A 23,899-nucleotide genomic window follows, 5' to 3' on the forward strand; every position below is an offset into this window, starting at 1 on the left:
AACAATGTTTGAATTCCTCCATGTCGTTGCATGTTATAAAAACTCATTCACATTCACGGCTGTAAAGTACTTCATACTAAAATTTAATTATCCGTGCTACAGATGGGACACTTGTTTTCACTTTTTGACTGGGTATAAATTGATACAAATGAAAATTACATTTCTAACCACTCTGAAAAACGATTTGACTTAATTTACTAATACTCTACAACTCAGCAATTGTCACAGGTACATACCCAACAGAAATGCATACATGTTAGCCAGAAAAACACAGACTAATTTCATAACGGCACTATTTTTAACTCTTCCCATCTTTAACTGTGAATGAAGAGTTCACTGTAAAGATAACATATTTAAATATGGGTTGATTTTCAATCACCATGCTGGGCAATTAGCCCTTACAATCCAGCAAAAATAAGTCCTTCGGTTTGGGGAAATTTTATCAAATAATATTGTTGAGAATTTCCTCCTTTCCAGGTTCCTAACCTTTTTTTTTTTTTTTTTTTGAGCTGCTTATGTTGGGATATTGGACGTTCTTATTTTCTTTTCTCTCCCATTTTCCTCTCAGGTTTTTAATTTCTAAGAGATCATTTTGTGTTTCTTGTTTAGCAGCCTATTCTTGTTTATCTTCTTTTATTTTTCTGTGGCTTAAGATAGAGGTTGTTTGTTTTCCTTTCTTTGTATGGTCTTTACTTCCTCTAAGTTGCTTTTTACTGTTCATATATTTTCTTCTCTATGTTCCATGTTAGAAGCTTTCCTCAGATGTTTGATTGTCCTTGTTTTTTAATTCATGAGAAAAAAAGGCTGAATGGAAGCCTGCAATCATGGCTTGCTTGTTGTGGATCTTCCTCTCTACCCCTTTGGGTATTTTTATTTCATCCCCCTTAGGTTGGTTAGATTTCTCAGAGAAATTTTATGATTTCTGCCTGAAGAGTAAAAGACTAGCTGCCAGAAATTTGGGAGCTGAGTGGTGGAAAAAGGGCTGGAAAGTTAGCATACACATTCACAAAGCACAAATGATGTCCATATAATCCCATCAACTACGTGTAGTGTCTCCCTACAGAGAACTGGAAATGGGGATAGGACTTATGGACCTGACTGGTTCTCAGACAACTGTCCTCGTCCATTCCATACCGGTGCCCCAGTAAGACTGAGTCTTCTGAGGGTTCCGTGGGGTGTAGCAGGTTGCCTATCAGCCTTCTCTACCTCTGACCCGGGATGTGGCTTCCTTGGGCTTGCCAAGTCAATTACCAGGCTTTCATACTCTTTCTTATTTTCAAAAAATTCCATGCTATTGTCTCCTCGCCTGTTCTCTCTCGTCCTTGCATGTATATGTTCTTTTAAAATTCATGTTCTAATTTCAAAAAGAAGAAAATGAACTTAGAAGAGTGGAACTTATAAAAGTTCTCAACAGAACTTTTTAAAAAATGAAACTGCCAAAGTCTAAAGTTCTTAAAGAAAATAAAATGTGAAAGAATACTCTGCTAAGAATGTTTGGAAAAACAACAATAATAAGGAAATGACTAGTCTTACTAGTTGCCAAATTCACTGCAAAGCTTTGGAAATTAAAATAGTGTAATACTAAGATAAGAATAAAAGTATGGGTTGATGAGACAGAATACAAAATACTGAAACAGACACATGTTTATAAGAAAATATAATTTTTTTTTCTGGATGCGGTAAATCATTTCCATTATTGTCAAAGGCATAAACTGGTTTTGGAAATTTTTTAAAAGGTTAAAATTCATACAAAGCCTGTTGTAAATGAAGACAAAGGTAGATTAAACTGCATCATTATCTGTCTTAAATAAAGTACATACTTTCTATAAAAAGGAAAGATGGGCTTCTCCTTTAATGATGAACAATAATGGTTCTAGAATTGTGTGCAATTCTAGAAAAAAATGCATTCTCTGAAAATTGTTTTCCACTTATTGTGAACTTCAATAGATCAAGTTCAAAGGCAAATCATGATAAAAACCGCCATTGTCTTAAATGCTGCAGAATGAGTTTCAGACAAGTTACCATGAAAAGTCACAGTTGAGAAACGTAGTGAAACACAGACACAACATGGATACTTTGGGTTTCGAAGTTGAGAAAACTGGAATAAAAAGTTGATTTTGACTACAATACTTTTAGATGCTCTAGGAAGAGCCCAAATCATGGTGACAATAGCAGGCTGTGAAAAAAAATCACTGTAGCCTGTTGTCACCAAGTTGCCTCCATACCTGTAGCTCCCACACCTGGGGCCGCCAAATCCTCTTTCTCTCCCTCTATTGTGGAAGTCCCCTCCTCTTCCCTGTTCTGGAAGGTTTAGGGGTGGGCACACTTCATTATACATGCGGCCTCCCAAGCCAAGAAAATACGATTTTTGATAAAGTTGGTATTTTAAATTGGTGGGGAAAAGATAAACTAGTTGATAGTATTGGGATAAATGACTATATTTTGGGAAAAAAAATAAAGGTAGTTATCTATCTGAATACAGACATAAAAATATCTTATAGCTATTAATGAGCTAAATGTAAACACTAAAAAAGCAATGGCAGATCACTTTTGTGCCGCCTGGGTGTCTCGTGGGAGAGATTTCAGCTCCTGGGTGGCTGGTATTGTTAAAAGCAGCAAGTGGAGGCAGCCGGGACTCTGGACTAAGATGCCCAGAGCACATGCAAAGAGAGGAAGACTGTATTTCTTGGCAGCACCGCAGGCCATGTGGCATAAACAACCCAAACTTATTTTCTCTCAGTGTTGGGGGCTAGAAGTCCTAGATCGTGGTCTGGCAGGATCAGTTTCTGGTGGGGACTCTCCTCCTCACTCGCAGACAGCCGTTTTCTCCGTGTCCTCAAAGGGCCTTTCTTTGCTTTGCGCACATGGAAAGAATGATCTCTGGTATCTCTTCCTCATCTTATAAGAGTACCAGCTGGATGGGATTGGGGCCCCACCCTTATGACTTTATGTAACCAACCTACTTCCTTAAAGGCTCCATCTCCAGATACAGTCATGTTGGTGGTTAGGACTTCAACATATAAATTTTAGAGGACAAAATTTAGTCTATAACAGTTGGGTTCTCAAATAGGCTAGTGATACAAAATGAGAAAGAATAGTTTCAGAAAAGATATTCCCAGACAGAGATCAAAAAAGAGCAGTCAGATGAATCTGTTTCTCTTAGAGCCTCAAAACACCATTATTCAAGATCACGATCAAGGTCAAGAAAAAGAAAACAAAGGAGCCAGAACAGAAGCAAAAAGCGTACTCATACATGAAGAGACTGAACTGAAGATGCTGCAGACTCAGACAGCAAAATAATAGGGCATGAATCTAAAAATAAAATTTCTAAGAAACACAAATCTAAGGAATGACAAAAATTTTCTTCTCAACAGAGAGTGACTAAATTCATCCGAAAATGGTGAGAACAGACATAAAGGCAAAGAAAGTCATCGAGAGGCAGAAGTCATTCAAAATCTAGGTCTCATAAAAGGTGTCATCGTGGTAGGCACAGGGAGTGGAAGAAGTCTTGCTCCAAGAATAGGGAAGAGAAGTCGTGATCCAGAAGCAAGGAAAGAAAACTGTGGGTCAGATCTCGTTCCTGCTCAAGATCAAGACCCAAGTATAGGGGTAGAAGCAGGAATAGCTGGTTGAGAGAGAAAGAGAATGGAACCGCTAAGAAGATTTAGCAAAAGTTTAAGCCGGACTGCCAGTCCACTTCTCCTGAGAGGCAGAAGCACGGCAACGGATGCACAAGAAGCTCTGGCTGGGAGGTTGGGAGAAATGACAAAAACAGTGAGAAAAGGAAATGGTTGAAAACAATAAGATAGCTGCAGCCACTGGAGATTCTGTTCTCGAAGTTGCAGCCCTGTGGCACCAAGAACACAAGAAGCTCCTCAGACAGCTATGGCTGCTCAAACAGCAGCCTCACAAACTAAAGCTCTGGCAGAGAGCAGAACAGCCACATTTTATTACAACCCGGCAGCTGCGAATCTAATGAAATTTGCTGAACAAGATAAAAACAGAAAAATGCTTCAGCAAGGCAAGATAGAAGGGGATAAATCCCAGCTCGCTTAAATATGGAATCAATTGAATTTTGAAAACAAGGACCAAAATGTCAAATTTTGAAAATTAATGGGTATTAAGCTTGATGTAGCTCAGCTGATAAAGAACACTACAAGACTAGGAACAAGGAAAAGAAGTATTTAGAAACCTACACGCTCAGTATGAGTGGCAAGATTATAAACCCACACACCACGAGCAATGGGAGTGGGGGTCACATCTTCAGTGTGAGGAGTGGACACAGTTTGAAAAAGGTCACAATTTTAAAGTTTGGGACTTTACAGACTTCTTTGTATGCTGTCAGGTCCCTGATCACCAAACAGCTACCATTCTAACTTGCCTGGATGTTGCACTTTAATTTACTGAAGAATATGATTCTCGCCACACACACACGAAAGTGGTGATTATGTGACACGGCAAGAGGAGTAACTAACGCTATAGTGGTCACCATCCTGCAATATATAAGTGGCATCAAATCAACACCCTGTACACCTTAAATCTGCACAATGTTATATGTCAATTATATCTCAATGAAGCTGGGAAAAAATACATCATTTTTTGTAAGTATCAAATCATTCTAAATTTCTGGGGGTTCACTCACATGCCCTTGCCCTCAGACTTCCCCAGAGGGTCTCTTGTGAACTCTCAGGGACACCGAAACCAGACAGTGACCCAGACACTCTGTTCAGCTTACGTTTTCTTGAGATCCTTCAAAGTGGCAAATCACCTTTTCCTTACAGTTAAGTTTGTGCTTATCACTCAGTTTTTCCAAACTAAGCAAAATATCATTTAGGGAACATACATCACATGCTAAATGAGAAGCAAAGAAATGATGATGGATAAAGCAAAAGTCTGAGGATGGATACAATGAGCCCGGGGCACACAGAACCATGAAGGGACTGGCACTTACTGTGTCTTAATTGGAGGGATAGTTTCATTTTATTGACTTTCTTTAAACTGTATCAGCATAGTCTGCACATTTTTTGTACACACGTCTCACACAAACAGGAATAATTTATAAAACAACAATAATCTTACTGGGATTCTGATTGGGTTTTCAGTAATTTATAATCTAGAAATACTTATATTTTAAAGAGTTTTCCCAACGGGCAAAGGATATGTTTTACTTATTTACTTTGCTCTTTTTTTATATTTCCAGTAGAGATATAAAGTCTTCTTCATATAGATTTTGTACATTTTTTACATTTATTCTTGGGTATCTTACGAATCTTTTTTGCTATTGTGAGTGGGGCCCTTTTAAATATTGTTATTTTCTAATTTATTATTGCTAAAGAGAATCTATTAATTTTTACATGTAACCATGTATCCTGTCCCCTTATTAAACTCTATTGTTAGTTCTAACTGTTTTCCAGTTGATCATTTTAGATTTTCTGAGTAGATAATTTCATCTACAAACATCATATATTCTTAAGGCTAGTAAAGCCAATTCTCCATTACTGCTGTTTCTCCCTCAAAACACACTTTTGCATTTCTTGGCCACTCATTTTTCCTGATAAATTTTCCTTTCACTGAGCTTTGCAAAATCTGATGGAATTATACTTGGTTTCCCATTTAATCTATTAATTACTACTGTCATTTTTGCTTGATTCTTCCCAACAAAGGGAGGGCTTATAGCTCCATTTATTTTAAGTATTCCCTTATGTCTTTAAGATTTTACAGTTTTACTGGACTCTATGTCAAGTATTCTATACTAAGTTACTTTCCAAACATTAAATATCCTTTGTCACTACTATAAGTAACATTCCTTTAATTACGAGTTTTGTTTTCACAGAAATAGAAAATTTAATTTTGATGAGTTTATCTCACATTCTGCTATTTTTGCTCATACCAAGTATATTTTTGTTACGCTTTAACAAAAAAAGTGTATTTTTTTATAAATTTTGCTCTTTTTTTTGGTTTTCTATGGACATAATCAGACTATCTTACAGTGATAACTTGTCTCCCTCTTCCTTTACTGTGTTATTTCATTTCTTTTTTTATCATTCATTACAAATGTTTGTTCAAATAGAAATAAATAGTAAGAGACACATTGTTTGCATCAATGCATGTAGATTTCTCCCCTGAGACAACACTGGCTCTGGCTCTAGGTTTTAAACTTAAAATTGGCTACTTCTAGGAAAATAAACTAGGTGACCAGGGTAGAGGGAAGAAATATATTTTTCAATAGTTTTGGTATATCTTTTGAATTTTGAACCACATAAATGTATTATTTCTTCGACAATAAGTAGTTTATACTAAATAAACATGTACTAAGTAATCAAATAAAAATGCTTCCTATTACAATTTAAGAATATTTCAGGTATATAATTTAGATCATTTTTCTTAGTTTCTACTGACGCAATATATTTTGTTCACTATTTTTCTTACTGCTGTAATAGAGTCCAGTAAATTTTCCTTGTTAAACTGACTTGTATCCTTGGGATAAAGACTACTTGGACACAATGAATAAGTCTTTCAGTATGTAGTATTCCTGAGGAAGAAACACACTCTCAGAAGAACCGGAACATAAAACAAAAACCCTAAAGTCAACAAAGCTTAAATGATCTGTTTAAGGCCACACTGAGAGAGTCAGAAACAAGGGCCAGGTTTTGTGACTTCTTGGTCCAACTGATTATTGCCTAAGATTTTATTTAGTAATGTAAACCAATACTAATACTCAATATTTGAGTAACATTTTCTTTTTGAGATGCTTTTGGATCACAATCCATTTACTCTGTAAAATAAAGTTTAGTATGATTTTTTATTGAATTTAAAAATAAGTTTTGTTATATAGAGGTTTTAGTGTACTTCAACACTAAAAAAATTTTCAGTAGGTCTATCAAGAAGTCAGTTTTTTTTAAAAACCTTTCTTTTTTCCTCCCAATACTGGATTAAGTGTGTTTTCTTTGACCTAATTTGGGTATTTTTTTGTAGTCAACTATCGATTATATTGGTAATATAACTAACTATATATAGCACCCCCTAAAAACATTTTGATGTTTTCTATTTCTGACTTTTATGCTCCTTATATTAGACCAACTGTTTTATTATCTTTTCAAAAATCAAACCTCTTAACTCCTATTATTTTTACCTTTTACTTATCTATCTTGCCAAATTCAATGCATACTAAATATTTAATATATGTTCATTACTTTATAAAGTTACATACCTCTCTGTCTTGTTAATATAGCTATCTGAAGTGCATTTCCTCTAATAACTGCATCTCGATTAAAAAACATATCATCACTATATTTCCTTTATTTTCTAATACACTTATTATATGCACATTTCTACAGCATTCTATAGTTTACAATTCTATAAAGTACATTTTCACAACTGAATTCTACAATCTAATACCTCTATATGCAGAGGGTGGATACATGACTCCAACCCAGGTTTTCTGATTCTAGATCTTGATTGAGCTCTTTCTATTATGCTTCACTGACTCTAAATGTCCACTCTGACTCAGGTGTTAAGAAAGCATTTAAAAATATCTTAGAGATGAGGGTTTTTTTAGATGCTTTCATTAGTTATTTATACATTTATGTACAACAAGTGAATATGATGGATGAAAATTTTAATTAATCAGCTTAAATCATTTTCTGAATGTGAATGGGTATAAATAAATAAAATTTAAAAGTTGCTCTAAGACCACCACTTTTTAGAAAAGAGTCTGGGGTATGTGAAATGAAAATACAAACTCAAAGTTTCCATTTATTTGTCCCTAGGTATATGAAATTTAGTTTGACTTTTATCTTAACCAAATAAAATATAACTGTAAGCATGTAAAGTTTATATTGTATAGCTAGTTTTCTATAATTGTTCATTAGGTTTTTAAAAATCTTATTTTTTAAAAAATCCTTTTCGTGACTTTTTTCAATTATAGTTCACAATGTTGTTAATTAATTTTTTTTTTAAGTTTTAATGCAAGCTTCTACTTGAGCACTTACTACTTAAGTAACTTATTCAAGTCACTTAAAAGAAGCCCACCTAGAATTACATGTATAAAATCATGGAACTGTACTAAGTTAATCTGAGTCTCAGCCTCAGATTTCTGGAGAGGGCAAAGGGGTTAGGGGTTGGAGATTGACTCGATCACCAATGTCCAATGATTTAATTAATCACGCCTATGTAATGAAGCCTTCATAAAAACCCAAAAGGACAGGGTTCTGAGAGCTTCTGGGTTGGCGAACACAGGGAGATTCAGAGAGAATGGGGTGCACCTAGAGAGGCATGCAACCTCATGCCCTTTCCCCATACCTTGCTCTACATATCTCTTCCATCTGGTTGCTCCTGTGTTACATTCTTTCATAATAAGCTGGTAATCTAGTAAGTAAAATGTTTCTCAAGAGTTCTGTAAGCTACTTTAGCAAATTAATCAAACCCAAGGCGGAAGTCATGGGAACCTCTGATTGACAGGCAGTTGGTCAGAAACACTGGTATTGCGTTTGGTGTCTATCTTCAGATAGTGTCAGAACTGAGTTAAATTTATGGGACACCTGGCCAGTGTACACGGAGAACTGAGTTAACTGCTTGGTAGTTGAGGTGAGGGGGACACACACACTGGAACTGGTGTCAGAATCGTACATGAAAACCAAGGGCAGTGAGACGGCTGGGTAGAAACCAATGAATCCAAAAGCTCTAGGAGTTTTTAAAGGTTGCTAAGGAGCTTTCTTACAGCACCATCTAGTGGACATCTGGCAACTTTTACGAGCATCAATAAAGAGACTGGCAAGAGGATCTACTGAATGGTTACTCAGAAATCCAGGGCAAACTCTCTAAAGCGGCTGCCATCATTAGCTGACTACACATACCTGGATGAGGTCCAAGATCCCGAGTTCACTCTCTGATGAATCCACACAAAATACAAAGTAGAGGGTAGCATAGTGACGATAAATCAGTTTGTAGTCTGAGCCACCAATCAAACTGTGGGAGATGGGAAACATTTAAATGCCTATATCTTAATTAAACATATCAAAGAGAAACCCTGTCCCAAGGAATGACAATGGACCCCGTAGAAAGGGGGAGGACAGGACAAACAACAGGCCATTTCTCCCAGGTGAATACAACCAATTCTGGCAGTGGTGCCTAAAGCTACTTTACCTCACCTTTTCTTCTGCCCATCTCTCCAGGAACCAAACATCTAAGTGAGTGATGTCTGAAGCACAATCATTCACTGGCTTCCAAACAGAATTGAGTCTCTCTCTCAATATATCACACTAAGATCAGCTCAAGCTGCATCGGATACAACCTGACACTTGAATACTGCCTGAACAAACAATAATGATGAAGGCCAAAGTGGAGATATGGGGAGAAAACCGAAGCTGATTATTTATTTACCTTCCGCCCTCCAAGAAGTTACAGATGTTGTCATCCCTCTTGAGAACTAGGTGGAAGGTCTCTCGAACAATCTGCTGTTGAATTTCTTCTGGCTATGGAATAAAAGAAATGAAGTGAATCAGTGGAGATGTCTGAAAATACAACCCGTTGATGGAGGTGGCAGGGTGAGATGTGCTTCCAAGCTGGGAACAATCTGGACATTTGGTACCAGTTTCCAGAAAAGATAAAAATGATGAGTAGAGAAAAAATAAAAGGGGAATGTAGGGGAAAATGGGTGACAAGACTCTGTTACAGGAATCAAGATATATTTACCAATCTCGTCACTAACCATTACCACCACCCTGAAAAATAAGCTGGTATTTCTTCATAGTTAATAACCAAGGAAAGTAGAAATGATAAACTCTGATGCAAGGTCAAAGAATAACTAGAAGACCTGGTCCTGAAATACTTTGTTTTCCTCTAGAAAACATCTATGCCAGGGTAAATAACAATGTTAATAGGTCTAACACTTTAAGGAGGTCAAGATGTAATCATGTACATGTTTTAAAAAATGAAATTTGCCATCTTTTCTACTGGTAATATAGGTATTACATATAACATGTTGCGTTACTCACCAACAAAGTATTACTGAGAAAGACAGAGTTCTATTTACAATAAGAATGTGAAATTTTTTTTTTCCACTATTCACTCACTACATATAAAAAAGCTCAACTGTGATGCAATCTCTTTATAACTCACATCTGATCTCTATTTATACATATTATGCATTATAAGTATGATTTTTAAAAAAGGATGATAAGAGCAAGAACCAGTCATTACAAAAGTAATTAAAAGCTTTAGACCAGGTGCTCTGAAAACTCCATGTGTAATGAATCACCTGGGAATGTTATTAAAATGTAGATTCTGATTTAGTAGGTCTGGGGTAAGTCCTGAGACCGTTTCTAACAAGCTTCTAGGTAATACCAATGCTGCTGGTCTGGAGACCATACTTTGAGTAGCAAAGCTTAAGAAAACCTTCAGATTGAACTTGCCCCAAGAGTCAGAAAATAAGATGCAAGAAATGTTAATCTCCTTCTTTCGACAACATTAAATTTAGGTTTGAAATGGTTAGTTATTTAAAAGAAATAGAGGAAAAAAAAACAGACAATGTCATTGTGGACAAATTATTTTTTGTAACTTTGACTTGACATGGGTATACACTGGCTCTCAGGAATTACTGAATAGAAGAATGAAAACTCGCTCATCATTGGCCACTGCAAGTTTGAGTAAATCAATCACTACTTTCCTGGTTTTCATTTAAAGAATTCACAAAGTTCACAGATGCCAGGAGTTAAAGGATTAACTGTACACTTGGAAGTAAAAAACATGCTAGGCATCAGCAGTTTTTTAAACTGACATAAACATCCTTCAAACTAAAGCCTTTTATCAGACTCTAGGGGGAGTGGCAGAAGTCAGTGGAGAAGTGGTATGAAATAGTGAGGCTACCTACTTTCTAATTCAACAAAAATGTTAACTACCAATTGCTTACATGCCTCTATTATTTTAATAATCCCTCACATCTTCCAGCATTCTGCAGTTTCCAAGGTAATTTTCACTTGAATTAATTTGGTTCTTATAAAAATCCTAAGTTCTTCCAAGAGATACAAATAGTCAAGAAGGACATGAAAAGATGCTCGACATCACTAGTCATTAGGAAAATGGAAATTAAAACCACAGCTTTACGCCCACTAAAATGTCTTTAATCGAAAGATAATAATAAATGTTAATGGGGAGGTGGAGAAAGTGGAACTATTATACTTTCCTGATAGGAATGTAAAATGGTGCAGCCACTTTGAAAAACAGCTTGGCAGTTCCTCAAAATGTTCACCAGAGTTACCACGTGATCCAGCAACTGTACCCCCAGGTATATAACCAAGAGAAATGAAAACACATGTCCACACAAGAACTAGTTGTACATGGATGTTCCCAGCAACATTATTCACAAGAGTCACAGGTAGAAACATCAATTGATGAATGGACAATCAAAATGTGGCACATTCATGCAATGGACTACATAATTCCATAATAAAAAGGAAGAATTATACACTACGACATGGATGAACCTTGAAAACATACTGTACTAAGTGAAACAAACCAGCCATAAAATACCATATACTGTTTGATGCCATTTACATAAAATGTCCAGAACAGGTGAATTTAGATGGAAAGTAGATGGAAAGTGGTTGCCTAGGACTAGGGGAGTTGATACAGAATAATTGCTAATGGGTAGGAGTTTCTTTTGGGGGTGAGGAAAATGTCCTAAAATTGATTATGGTGATGGTTGCATAACTTTGAGAACCTACTAAAAACCACTGAATTGTACATTTTAAATACGTGAACTGTATGGTATGTGACATAGCTCAATAACACTTTTTTTAAAAGTGAGAAAAATTCACACATACTAAAATACAAACTGAGTAGTTACACTGAATGCTAATATTTTTACCTCGATAATGATTACTTAAAATGTAATCTAGCTTTAAAAAGTTCAATGAAAAGGGGTAGTTTTTTTCATTTCTACTTGACATAAGAGGAAATAAGGTCTAAAAGACGTTTAACTTGTCAATAGACAGAAGGGTAAAAGAGGTGGAGTTAACGCTTTAATATAAAATTTCTTTCCCTCCTTCAGTTTCACCAGTCCACCAACTGTGTCCGTAACATTTTGAAACCTCGCCACGAAAAAATAAAACGTTAGGAGGCAAATAATCATGTCTGTGTTTTTCCAGGGAAACGCTTTAGGAAAATTCAAGTTTGCATTATCACTTATTAAGCCCTCACGCGGCAGCATTTATAATTTCTCATCATTTGCCACTTTTAAACTGACTTTGTGCAACTCTTCAGAGTGAAGGATAACCAGTCCCCGGGCAGTCCCAATACTGAAACGAAATTATTCCAAGAAAGCACTTTTTCAGACCCTCTGGCTAAAGCAAAAACTCTAAGAAGCGGCATATTTCTTCCTTCTTGTGAAATTCAGTTTAACGACCAACAAGACTAAAGGGACTTCAATCATTCAAGTTCCCAATGAGACACGCCCCCGCCCCGCCCGGTCACTAATAGCGAGCGCCCTGAGACTCGAGGAGGTGTGTCACTAAATGGCACGGAAATGCCAGGGTCCACGAAGGGGTGAGAGAGAGCAGGCGGCGTGGGGCAGAATGGACCGACTTTAAGGAGTATGAGAGTCACGCAGGGTGCAGGAGCCCGAGGTGGTCAGCAGGCTGTACCCGCGTGCGCCGTCGGGGCCTAAGGGACGGAAGGGGATGCGGGCGCCCTGAAGGGACGTAACGAAGCTGGGCCGCACTCACGAAACGCTGGTAGAAGCGGACCAGCCGCGGCTTCCCGTGGTTGTTGAAAACCATAATCGCCTGAATCATCTCTGCCGGCCTCGAACCTCTCCACAACAGGGGCTTCCAGAAAGCATCAACTTCCGCCACAACAAGGACACTTCCGGTTGGTGCACTGCAGAAATTGGCCGGCGGAAACTTGCCCTGGTGCCCACGGGCCCGACGACATAAAGTCCGACTTCCCAGCACGCCGCGGGGAAAGCTCCAGGGCCCCGCGGCGCGCTCGTGGGCGGAGGGCTGGTGCCGACCCACAAACACCAAGGCTGAGGAGGGTTGTCATCTCGGCCAGCATCTGTAAGCCAGTCAGTGCCCGGCCAGGACGCGAGCCCGGATCTATGTCCTTTGCCCAGATCGACCGCTCTGCTGCAGAAACCCGGGCCCGGCGCAAAGCAGATCCAAAGAAGATAAACAGTCCGGCGGGAGCCTCACATCTCACCGTCAGCGCTAAACCGTACAGTCCTGCCTTCCCCTTAACACTTGCAGAACGTTCTGCGGTGGGAGATGCCAGCTAATTTAGCCATTCCCCAGTTGGGACACGTTAAGGTCATTTTTATTTTTCGGTATTACAGCCCCCGTACATAGTGAATGGTGGAATCAAGGGATCTTTAATGCAATTCCATTTAAAAGGTACCAGCGATCTCAAATTGGTAAAAGAAAAAAAAAAATTAATGACAGTCGGTGTGGACGTCCCTATATTGCAGATAGAGCTGGAAAATGGAATCACCTATCCCAAATGACTGGCAATATGTGTCGAAAGCCTTTAAAATAAATAAAATGTTAGACCCAGCGTTTCTAGTTTTAGAACTTATAATAAAACTATTATGGATATGTGAAAAGATTTAGTTGCAAGAACGTATATCTCAGCAATGTTATTACTGGGAAAAATGGGAAGCAAGCTAATTATTTCAAAATGTGAAATTGTTAAATGCATTGATCTACATGCATCTGAGAAATATTAGTTATTAAAAAACATGTTGTGAAAGATGGTATGGGGAAATGTTCATGATAGCTCTGTAAGTGAAAAGATTACACAAAGTACATACAGGGATACCCTACTTTGTAAAAATTGGAAGTAGATACAACAAAATATGAATAATTGTGTCTGATGGAATGGCAGCATCATGGAACCACACTGTCCTGATTATAACCCGGGCTCTGGTAACTGCCTAGGCACCTTGGGCAAGTGTCTTCATCTGTAAAACTGGCATAATGTCAGTTTACTGTAAAACTGGGGTTCTTCTACATGAAAAAAATGTGTTCAGGCAGTTTTGAACACAAAAGGAATTACAAGCACTTGGGGCCATACATGGTATATAACTGAGTAAGTGATTTAAAAAAGAATGGTAGAATTATGTATTCTTTTAAAAATTTTTCTAAATAAATATTTACTCTTATAGCCAGAATTTTTTTTAATTAAAAAAAAATCCAAAGGCAGTAAATATGCACTGAAATGTGACAAAATATTTTAAATGTTGAGAAGGGTTACCAAAGAAAATTCTAAAACAGAAAAAGAATGTGAGAGACCTAGGTTTACCAACTATCAAATCCTGCTATGATAGTTCAAATTGGCATTATAGGGAGACTTATTGAAATATAATGGATAACTTAAGCATAAAATAATTTAATATGTGATATAAGAGACATCGTAACAGGAAGGAATTCAATGAGTTTGTTGGGATAACTGAATAGCAATTTGAAATTAAGCAATTTAGTTATCTCACTTCATATCCTTTCACAAGTTAAAGACAGAGTGGATTAAAGAGTTAAATATAAAACCAGATAATAACCAAAATGGAAGAAAATGAAATTGAGTAATATCTGGAGAATATAAGCTTAGAAGCCATAAAAATCACAAAAAGTCAACGGATAAGTCTATATAAAGATTTTGTTTGTAAAACCAATTTTTAAAAATGGAAAAAAATGGAAAGGATGTTGTTAAAATATGGCAGTTATATGTAAAATATACATGACTGATAAACGAAAAAGACCTACTCTCTAATAGATAAATGGGCAAAGGAACTGAGTAACAAAGGAGGAAATACATCTAGGAAATGAATATGAAAAAAATCTTTAAGATCACTATTAATGGGGGAAAGGGAAAATTAAAATTGAAGTATTAACTTTAAAATTATTTTCACCTTATCGAATACCATTTTAAAAATGTTATACCCAATTCTGGCAAGCGTCACATGAAAACGGTCCTCTCCTATACTGCTGGTGAAATTGTAATTTAGAACAACACTTTTGGAAAGCAATTGGCAATATAACAAGACCTTTACAAAAAATTCCTAGATTCCCAGTAATCTGATTCCTGGAAATCAACCCCTAAAGAAATTACCCAAAAATATAGTGGGGCGGGGGCTACAGAGGGAGATGGATGGGTGGGTGAGATTGAGGGGATTATATAATTCACAACAGTTCTTGACACGTTAATTACATTAGCTCCAAAAGGGGACCAATAAATTACCCCCAAATTGGACAATGATAGAGCTATTTTAAATGGCAGTCAATCCTAAAAACGATGGTTATGAAGACTATGTAGCAATATGGAAAGTGATCATACAACTGAAAAAGGATTATCCAATTTCATGTGTAGGTATAGTATGATAACAACCATAGACAGAAATTAATATTCCAGGAAAAGGCCACTTCCCCACCTCCATTGCTTTGCTAGTGCTGTTGTCTTGCTGCAAAGTCAATTTCTTCCTGTCTATAGACCAATCCACTCTAGCCTCTCACCCCGACAACTGCAACAGTCTCCTAGTTAGGCCCATTGTCTTCAGTTTCTGTTGTCAACTGATCTTTGAAATCTACAAATCAGATCTTCTCACTCCCTGGGATCACTGGCTTCCTGGATGTTAAAGATAAAGTCCCAAAATACTGAACATGCTTAAGATCCCATGCCCGATCTCCAGCCTCATCTCAAACACACTGCAGCTCCCATCCATTCTGAGCTCTAGCCAAATGGCCTTTTTCTTCCAGGAACGCCCCCTTCCTCCACCCCCTCATAAGACACCAAGCCCATTGGTTGCCCAGGGCTTCCCCCCATTGACACATTGGGCCGCCTCCTTTGGAATGGTGGCCTGTTCATACAAGCTCTGGGCAGCGGGATGCTCTCCCTGGTGCCTCTACCCCCAGCCAGTGTCCCATTTCTCCTCCTGCTTAACCACTTCTTTGGCCACCCCCGTGGCTGAGGTCTCAGCATGCTCAACAGTGGGCCAGCCCCTTTCAAATGCAGGACACCAGAGAGGCAGCTTCTAGTTTAACTGAAGTGTGAGTCCCAAGCCTTACAGTTTGAGCCCGGGCTCAAATATGCAAGAAAGCACAGTCATAGCCATGATAATAAACGTTGGAAGCATTACCTGCTCAACTGCTGATACTGCAGGGCTGATTTCAGCCTGGACAGATCAGCAGTCAAGGGTTTAGGCAAGCTCCCTAAAGTCTGGGAATATAACCATGCTTCACAGGGCCAGGACCTCTCCTGGGTCCTCTGTCCAATGCCCTTCTGTAGGCCAAGGGAGCAGGGGATGGGAAAGGAGCATATATTTTGCTTCTGTCAGCTCTGGATTTGAATCCTGGCTCTGCCACCTATTAGCTGTGTGACCCTGGGCAAGTTGCTTAACATTTCTGAGGCCCCCTTTCTCCTCTGTAGTATACATGTAGGAGCAGAATAATCCAGTAGTTAAGAATGTGGACCTTGAACTCTGACTGCCTGGGCTCTCTCCTCTATACACGATCAATGGAGGCTCTGAGTTTCAGTGTCACATGGAAAAAATGGAATAATAATCACAGTACCTCATGGTATTGTGGTGACAATTAAGTAAGATATTGCAAATGCTTAGCACAAGTACTAGCACCCGGAAGCACTCATCAGTCAGTGGCTATAATTATTACCGCAGAAAACACCCAGAGCTGTGTTTTTCTCAACAATTGTTAGTTCACCACCACCTCCTCTTTTCTCTGAGGCAGGCAGGACCCATGTGCCACCAAGTCCCTACTCATTTTTAGGACATGTAGATTTCTTGTTCAGCTGGAAGACCCTTTACACCCGACAATAACCCCGTCGGTGTGGAGGAACCCTTTTCTAAAGATTTACTCATTCGTAAAAAGTCTTCAAGGTACAAAACAACAACAAAAGAGGTGTCACCAAAACGTGGCCTGGTAGAGTACACCTGAGAGATGGGGACCAGCCAGCCAACCCTGACTGCAGCAGCCCCAGGAAAGCAGCCAGGGAGGTGAGGAGGCAGGAACCCCCCAGGGCGGCAGAGACCTGAAGGAGGAATAAACAACTGGCAGCTCTCGGGGAAGAAAAGGGCACAGGGACAGGAGGCCTGAAGAGGACAGCAGAGCCCACAGCACTCAGCGCTGGCGGTGGTGGGGCAGGTGTGAGGGAAAGCAGGAAGCACAAGAACAGAGGAAGGAGCCCCGCTAACAGCTCTGAGCCACTCTGCATGCAGATGAGGGATGTTCCCCAATTCTGCGCCAAGGCCAGGTCCAGTTCCCCTGCCTGCCCTGGGGAACTCGCCCACCACCTGCCTCCAGGAACAAGGCTGCCACTCAGGGCAAGGGCCATCATGAAAACGTCTAGGGAGGCTGAACTCACATCCAGGGATGGACCCTCCATGAGTCATAGCATGGGGCCCCACTGCTAACGTGGTGGACTTGGATTTGATCTCAGCAGAGCTCGTTCAAAGGGTGTTCCACGGCGGCTCTAGGGAAGAACCAGGTAAGGATGGTCGGATTGCTTCTTCCAGCTCCGGAATGGAAGTTGCAAGAAATTCTCAACAGCGCTGGTTGGCCCTGGAGGCACTCCGTCTCCCCGTAAACTCAGTCAGTCATCCTGGGGGTAACGTAAAGAGACGTGAACAGAGCACATTTCATAAAAGTCGTAAGACAAAAAGGGTTTGACTGAGTGGTACCGACGGGACCCTCAGCCTCCTGCCTTGGCCTCACCAGCCTGGCAGCTCCAATTGTTTTTTCAGTCCAAGACTCACTTTATGAAAACAAAAAGGAATCCAGACCCTGTACTCCACCTGCCTCTGCTTTCTCTGGCAAACATCCTCATCTTCATCACTTAGATACATAGCCCACTTTTCTGTGAATTTGTTTTTAAATGTCCAATTTGCGGCCTTTTGACATCAATTCAAATCTCGAGGTGAAATCAACTGTGAGTAGGCTGAGAATCAACTAGGGGTTAATCCTTGGCAAAAAAAAAAAAAAACTATTAAGGACCAAGTCAGCCATTTCCAGCCATTTTAGGCAGGGAGCCCAGAACGAAGGAGAAAAAACTGCTCATTCGGCTGCTCAACCGCCTCAGCATTTGAAGTGACTCGAAGTGACGATGTATGGGGAGTTGACAGTAAATCTCATTGGCTCCCCTCTGCTGCCAATTCTTTCCATCTCTTGCTTTTATGAATCTCGAGTGCTTTCTTATAGATTGGCACAGTTTGGACCCACCAGAAAGAGAGGTCCCAGGTTGTCACCCGTCACACCTCGAAGGAATTTTCCTGATGCTAACACATTCTTGGGAATTCCAAGGAATTCCACCAAACCTGCTGCATCCTTGTCCTGCACCCAACCACAAACCACATACGAAACCGCCAAGAGATAAACCGCACCAATGCCAGGTCCACAGCTGTCACCCTTTACCTACCCACTCCTCGTCCTCTGCCCCATCCCCCTGCTCTCGAGTCTCCGCCGAGGCCGGCTCTGAAGACTTTTGGGCCATGATGTTGTCTGTCCAGGATGCCCCTGTCTTCCCATCACCAGCGAAATTACACTTGGTCACTGTGCCGGCCTCAAGTTTGGCTAATGAATCTGAAAGAAGGAAAGAAGTTGAATGGCCTCTTTCTCTGTGGTGGAAACATAGTGGGGACTGGCTCATTCTGCTGGGGTCCCCAAGGCCTGGGTGTGGACCTCAGAGAGGCCCTGGGTGGGACCCCAAGACACCAGACAGGAGCGGCCACCCACAGGAACCACAGGATTGGGTGGCACCCCAGGATCCAGAGAATCCAGGTTATTGGCCTTGGGACTTAGGAATAAATCTCAAAGGGTCGTGTTCCCACAGAGGCCAGATCTCACCTGCTCCCATGAAGTCTAAGCAGGAGGGGGAGATTTGGACAGAGGCCCGGAGCCACTGTAGGCCACATGGGAACATCAGGCCACCGAGGGCTACACTGCTCACCCAGAAAGGGGCTGTCGCCTCGAGTTTTCAGCCGTACCCCAGCCCCCAGCTCCAGCTCCAGCGCCTCCATCTCTGACTCAGGCATCCAGAACGCCACCGTCTGCGCAGGAGTGAGGCTCTCTGTCAGCGCAAGCAGCTCTGGCTTGTTGACTAGCTCCTTCAGTGCCTCGGGCGTCAGTCTGTCAGTGTCCCCCTTGGCATCCACCTCTGCAGGCACACAGCACAAGAGGGTTAGTCCCACTGTAAGAGCACGCACCTGGGGAAGGCCTTTTAGGAGCCAGGTGAGGGCACAGTGCTTTACATGCTCACAGTCACCTGCAGATAGGACTCTGAGCACCAGTCCTGCAAGGACTCCTCATGGAGCCCAAGGCAGAGGAGTTACAGGCACGGGCTCTGGGCCTGGCGCATGGAAGATGCTCTTTAAGTGTTCAGAGAATTAACGAGCAACTGAAAGCATGAATGAATACGAGAGAGGGATGAATGGATTCCCACTCAGCCTCAAAACCTCCTCACACAGGAACAAATAGCAGAGGTCCTTCCGCCGCCAAAACCGGAAGAGGAATGAAATCACCAGGGGCCTAAGAACCAAATGAAAATTTTAACAAGTGGAGGTCACCAGGGCCTGGCCTAGGCTCTGCACAAAGGCAGTTAAGAGCCCAGAGCCAGGTTCATGGACGGTTCTGCCAGCCTACAGGAGACGGCAGGAGTTGGGAAGACCAGCCAGGCCCCTGGGACTGTGAATGGGGGGGTGGGGGCAGGAAGGAGTTGAGCCAGGGTGCCCTCCGGCCATTCATGGGCTTTAAGGCCAACCATGCTGAGAAGCCAAAAGACCCCTGGAGACAAAGGAAGGCCACCGTATAGCAGGGCCTAAGGGAGGAAGGGCAGAGGACACCTACTGTAGGATGACATGAGGAAGCCCGTGTTCACCTTCCTGGTGGCACTGAAGTTGGGCTCGATTTCATTTCCCTTGGGGTCGAACTTACGACGATGGATGCAACTAGGCCGGATGTACAGCACGTAGTAGCGTTCCTGGGGGCCAGGCAGAGAGAGAGTTAGGGGGGCTGCTCCACTCCCACACTCTCCAACACGTACACCCCCCACAGGGCCCCGGCCGCAGCCTTTCCCAGCCTCACTCTCTACCCCGAACCCCACCTCAGGTCGAAAGATAGTCAAGCAGGGCAGATGCCCCACTCCGATATTCATTCATTCGTCTATTCATTCGTATGTTTAGTAGAGCACCTGCCACACATAACCAACCATGCTAGACACCCACGGAAGGGCGGGCCCACGGACCCCAAGGCCTCGACACAACCAAGACAGAAAGTACACAGACAACCATAACCCAAGTGCCAAGGGCCCCAAATACAAGGCACGCTGGAAAAGGCGCTGAAAGGGGGCTGAGTAAGGGCTGCCACTGCGCCTCTTCCAGCGGATGTGGGACCCGGGGCGAATGCCTCCTAGCCTCAGCTTCCCCTGCCACATGGAAACACGATATCTGCTTTCAGGAATGTCCTAAGGGTTCCACGAGATAACAAAGGCACCAGCACAGCGGAAAGCATGAAGCGCGCTGTAACGTGGGTGCCAGCGGCCCTAACCACAGCGAGTGGGTGAAATGCTCCCAGGGATGGGAGAAGAGGGAACTGCCTTCTACGAGAAACAGGGAAGGTGACATCTCAAAGGCGGAGAAAACCGCAACTGTGGAAACAGGCGTATGAAGAGTGTTAAACGTCCGGGACGGGTATGTGTGAGTCAGGATCCCGTGTGCCTGTATGAGCAACGCGAGGCCCGTGGAGGCCTCGTGAGAGCCCAGGCTGGGAACGGAAAAGGGATGGGTTCGAGACAGGCCCTGAGTTGGCATTTTGAGTTTGGATTTTACTTGGCAGATGAGGAGGAATCCTAAAAGGTTTATGAGCAGCAGCGAGACCCTCAGAGATGTCTTTCAGGAAACGGGTGGGCAGCAGGACAGGGATGAGCGTTGGAGGTGGCCAGAAGGCAAGAGGGGCAGGTGCCAGATTTAATCGGGACAGGCTGAGTTCCTGACAGCCAGTGCAGGTGAGTGGACACGGAAAGAGGAAGGAAAGGGAAGGGAGGGGAAGGAATGGCCAAGGTGGAGCCCAACAGGACCAGGCATTGCTCACCTGGGGGAGGGGGAGGAAGAGACGGTGGAGGCCTGCAGGCCGGTGCTGGGGAGAGCTACTGCACTATCATCAGGAAGGGGGCACTCAGAGAGGCAAGTTTGCAGGGGGGCTGAGAGTGCCCTGCCCGTCCAAAGAGGCCAGCCCCACATCAGCGTGGGGTTACCGCTGGGCTCTCCGGGGAGGGCTGGCCGGGGCCTCTGCATGGGTGTGCCCACCCTGCTGACCCGCGTGCTAGGGAGGGGAGGGCACGGCAAAGCATCTCTTGGCATGAAACTAGTGCAGAATTGGGAGCAGAGGCTTTTCCCACGGGGTGGAGAGAAACTGGCTCTGTGTGGCCCCAGCCTCTGGCCCACCTGGAAAGGAGGTTTGGATGAGCTCCGTTCTGGAGACCAAGATGAGGCGGTCAGCGCATTGGAGTGGAGCTACTTGAAAGAGGCATGGACACTCAGAACTAATGCTCGGGAAAGACTCGCAGGAAGGACAGGATGGTGAACACCGGTGTGTCCTTGGACACCTGAGATGGGGTGGTGATAAAGGGCGTGACCCCGGGAGAGTGAGAGGGCCAGCGCGGAACTAAAGCCCGGGGCAATGTCAGCCACATAGACTTGACACTGGAAACAAAGCCTCAGGACAGAGCAAACCTCCTCTCCACCCATCCACATATAAAGGCCTGGGTCCTCACCAGCTACTTGTTTCATAAAAAGCCAGCATTCCAAAATGCCCAGCCACACAGAGTGATGTTAAAAGACGAGCGAGCCCATGCCAAGAGACTCGCGACTTTGCAAATGGAGTCACTTAAAGGGTCCTAACAGCAAATTCCACCGGTACGTTTATAGTAATTCAATCCCCAAAAATTCAAAGTACACATGACTTCCTAGGAACAGAGCTCGTCCCCAAAGGAAAAGGTCACCGCTGACCCCCGACACACACAGGCCGATACCCCGGTCTGACTTTGTCCATCAGGACGAGCAGTGGGAACCACCGGACCAGGGGACAGGAGTCTGGGCCCTCAGCCCTCCCAGAATAGTCACTCATCCTGCCCACCCCAGCAAGGCTCCCGGCACTAAATCTGTTCCATCAGAAGGTGACAGGACCTGTTTTGAGGGCCTTCCAGCCCACTCAGCACCCACGGCCTTCATCCTGAACCACTCACCCTACTCTTTCCTGCTCACAACCCTCCCAGTCCCGGCCCCAGATACACCATCTGGGCTCAGGGCCTGGTCTGTCTTCTCAGCAAAAACTCAGACTCTCCCATCTATCCGCTGCCCAGCACAACCCTAAGTGATCCCCTTCCACTCAGTGGCCCCTTTTGGCTGCTCATATCCTGACTGACCTCCCACCTGCCCCATGAGCCCCTCAAGGAAAGAGCTGAACCCAAAGTCTTGGCACTGGCTGAGCCAAGCACGGGGAGCTGCCTTGGCAGGTGAGGACTGTGAAGCCAGTGGGTGCCCCCAAGGAAGCATCCTCACCTTCCTGCCGTGGGCGTCTGAGATGCTGTGCGGAGATACATCAACCAGTTCTCCCTCCAGCAGGACGCCATTTCCCCTGAGGATGAGAGGACAAGGGCGGGGTCAGCTGGCTCTGCCGGTCCTTAGGCAAGAACCACAGGTTGGACGACCCAGGTCAGAATCTGCACTGGGACAGAAGCAAGTCCCATGCGTGTCCCCTATTCACCTGGTCCCTGAGCCAAGCCCAGCACTGAACAGCCCCTTTCTCTGTGCTTCCCACATAGACCTCCATGCCTTTGAGGGTCCAAAAGGCTGGGGTGCGGCTCAGAAAGTAGGAGGGACCATGTCAAGTTACAAGACCTAGCGTGGCCCCTTCTGCAGGGGGTGTTCTAACCAGAGCCTCAGTCTTATCAACAAAACGAGAGAGTAACTCACTCTGCTATGACGATGACATAGGAACGTGAAGGTGCTTGGTACACTACTCAGTGCTTACTAAATATTAAGGATTTTCTTTCTTTATTTAACCAAATTTCTGGAGGGAGGGATCTAAGCTGCTGTAAAGTATCTCCTTTTCACCTGTTTTTTAAAGCACTCTCACATTCCTGTTCTCATAGCCACTTCAGAGGTGGAGAAAACCAGACTCAAGGTGGGTGACCAGCCTAAGATCACAGGGTCCCCAGTGAGAAGAGCTGGACCTCACTTCCCCAAGCAAGCTTTCACGAAAGCAGAACCTGTGGGCTTCCTTCTTCGGAACCACAGAAATGGGAGAGGGGTGGGGACAGCTGAAGGGATGGGGATAAAACACTGACAACCCGCAGTACCTACTGGCCCCTACGCACTCCCTCAGCCCTTCAATTCTTCAGTGTTTTAACTGCAAATAGAATGGTCCATTCGTTCTTACAACCTCCGCCTCTGTGAGGGCAGGCCTGGCCCTGCGATCCCACAGCGGCCTCCAGGTAGGCCTTTCCCTCCCAGGCGGACTCCCACCCACGGTTCCGGTCACAGAACGACAGTGTCCCTTCTGGAGCGCGGGGTGGGGGCGGTGCAGCCCGGGCAAAGGCCCGAAGGAAGGCACAGCTGTGTGGCAAGTGCCTGGAGTTTACAGCCGCGGGGATGGGGTGGAGACCAAGGTCGGCGTGAAGGGAGCGGCCCCGTTCCTGCCCCGTTTGCGGGTCGAGACTCAATCCCCTCCCGAGAGTACGGGGACAGTAGGGGTTGTTTCAAGCCGATCGGTGTCTTAGGGGGTGCGCTCCCGCAGTGGGGCGGGCGCTGGAGGAGCTTTGGCACGCCCCGCCTTCCCTCCGGCCCGCGCCCCGGCCCCGGGCGCCCCCTCCCCGATCCGGGTGCCCTGGCTGCAGGCTGGGCGGG

The 23,899-nt window shown here is 43.3% G+C and overlaps 2 protein-coding genes and 1 pseudogene across 2 annotated transcripts in view; 1 reads left to right on the forward strand and 2 right to left on the reverse strand.

Annotated features, from left to right (window-relative positions):
- AP3S2 (adaptor related protein complex 3 subunit sigma 2) overlaps positions 1-12,881 on the reverse strand; it is a 38,470-nt gene extending 25,589 nt beyond the window's left edge. Inside the window, exons 1-3 of the mRNA XM_006905270.3 lie at positions 12,723-12,881; positions 9,382-9,473; positions 8,856-8,967 (exon numbers count right to left, since the gene is read on the reverse strand). Of these exons, the coding sequence (XP_006905332.1) occupies positions 8,856-8,967; positions 9,382-9,473; positions 12,723-12,791 (273 nt within the window). The 5' untranslated portion in view covers positions 12,792-12,881. The remainder of the gene's footprint in view (positions 1-8,855; positions 8,968-9,381; positions 9,474-12,722) is intronic.
- Positions 2,995-4,290, forward strand: LOC102879799 (annotated as a pseudogene).
- A 1,481-nt stretch (positions 12,882-14,362) lies between the features above and the next one.
- Positions 14,363-23,899, reverse strand: part of ARPIN (actin related protein 2/3 complex inhibitor) — a 26,869-nt gene continuing 17,332 nt past the window's right edge. Inside the window, exons 4-8 of the mRNA XM_015594080.2 lie at positions 22,553-22,628; positions 19,842-19,974; positions 18,946-19,152; positions 18,415-18,578; positions 14,363-17,601 (exon numbers count right to left, since the gene is read on the reverse strand). Of these exons, the coding sequence (XP_015449566.2) occupies positions 17,593-17,601; positions 18,415-18,578; positions 18,946-19,152; positions 19,842-19,974; positions 22,553-22,628 (589 nt within the window). The 3' untranslated portion in view covers positions 14,363-17,592. The remainder of the gene's footprint in view (positions 17,602-18,414; positions 18,579-18,945; positions 19,153-19,841; positions 19,975-22,552; positions 22,629-23,899) is intronic.

The sequence above is a fragment of the Pteropus alecto genome, unplaced genomic scaffold (genome assembly GCF_000325575.1).
Source record: "Pteropus alecto unplaced genomic scaffold, ASM32557v1 scaffold60, whole genome shotgun sequence".
Lineage (NCBI taxonomy): Eukaryota > Metazoa > Chordata > Mammalia > Chiroptera > Pteropodidae > Pteropus > Pteropus alecto.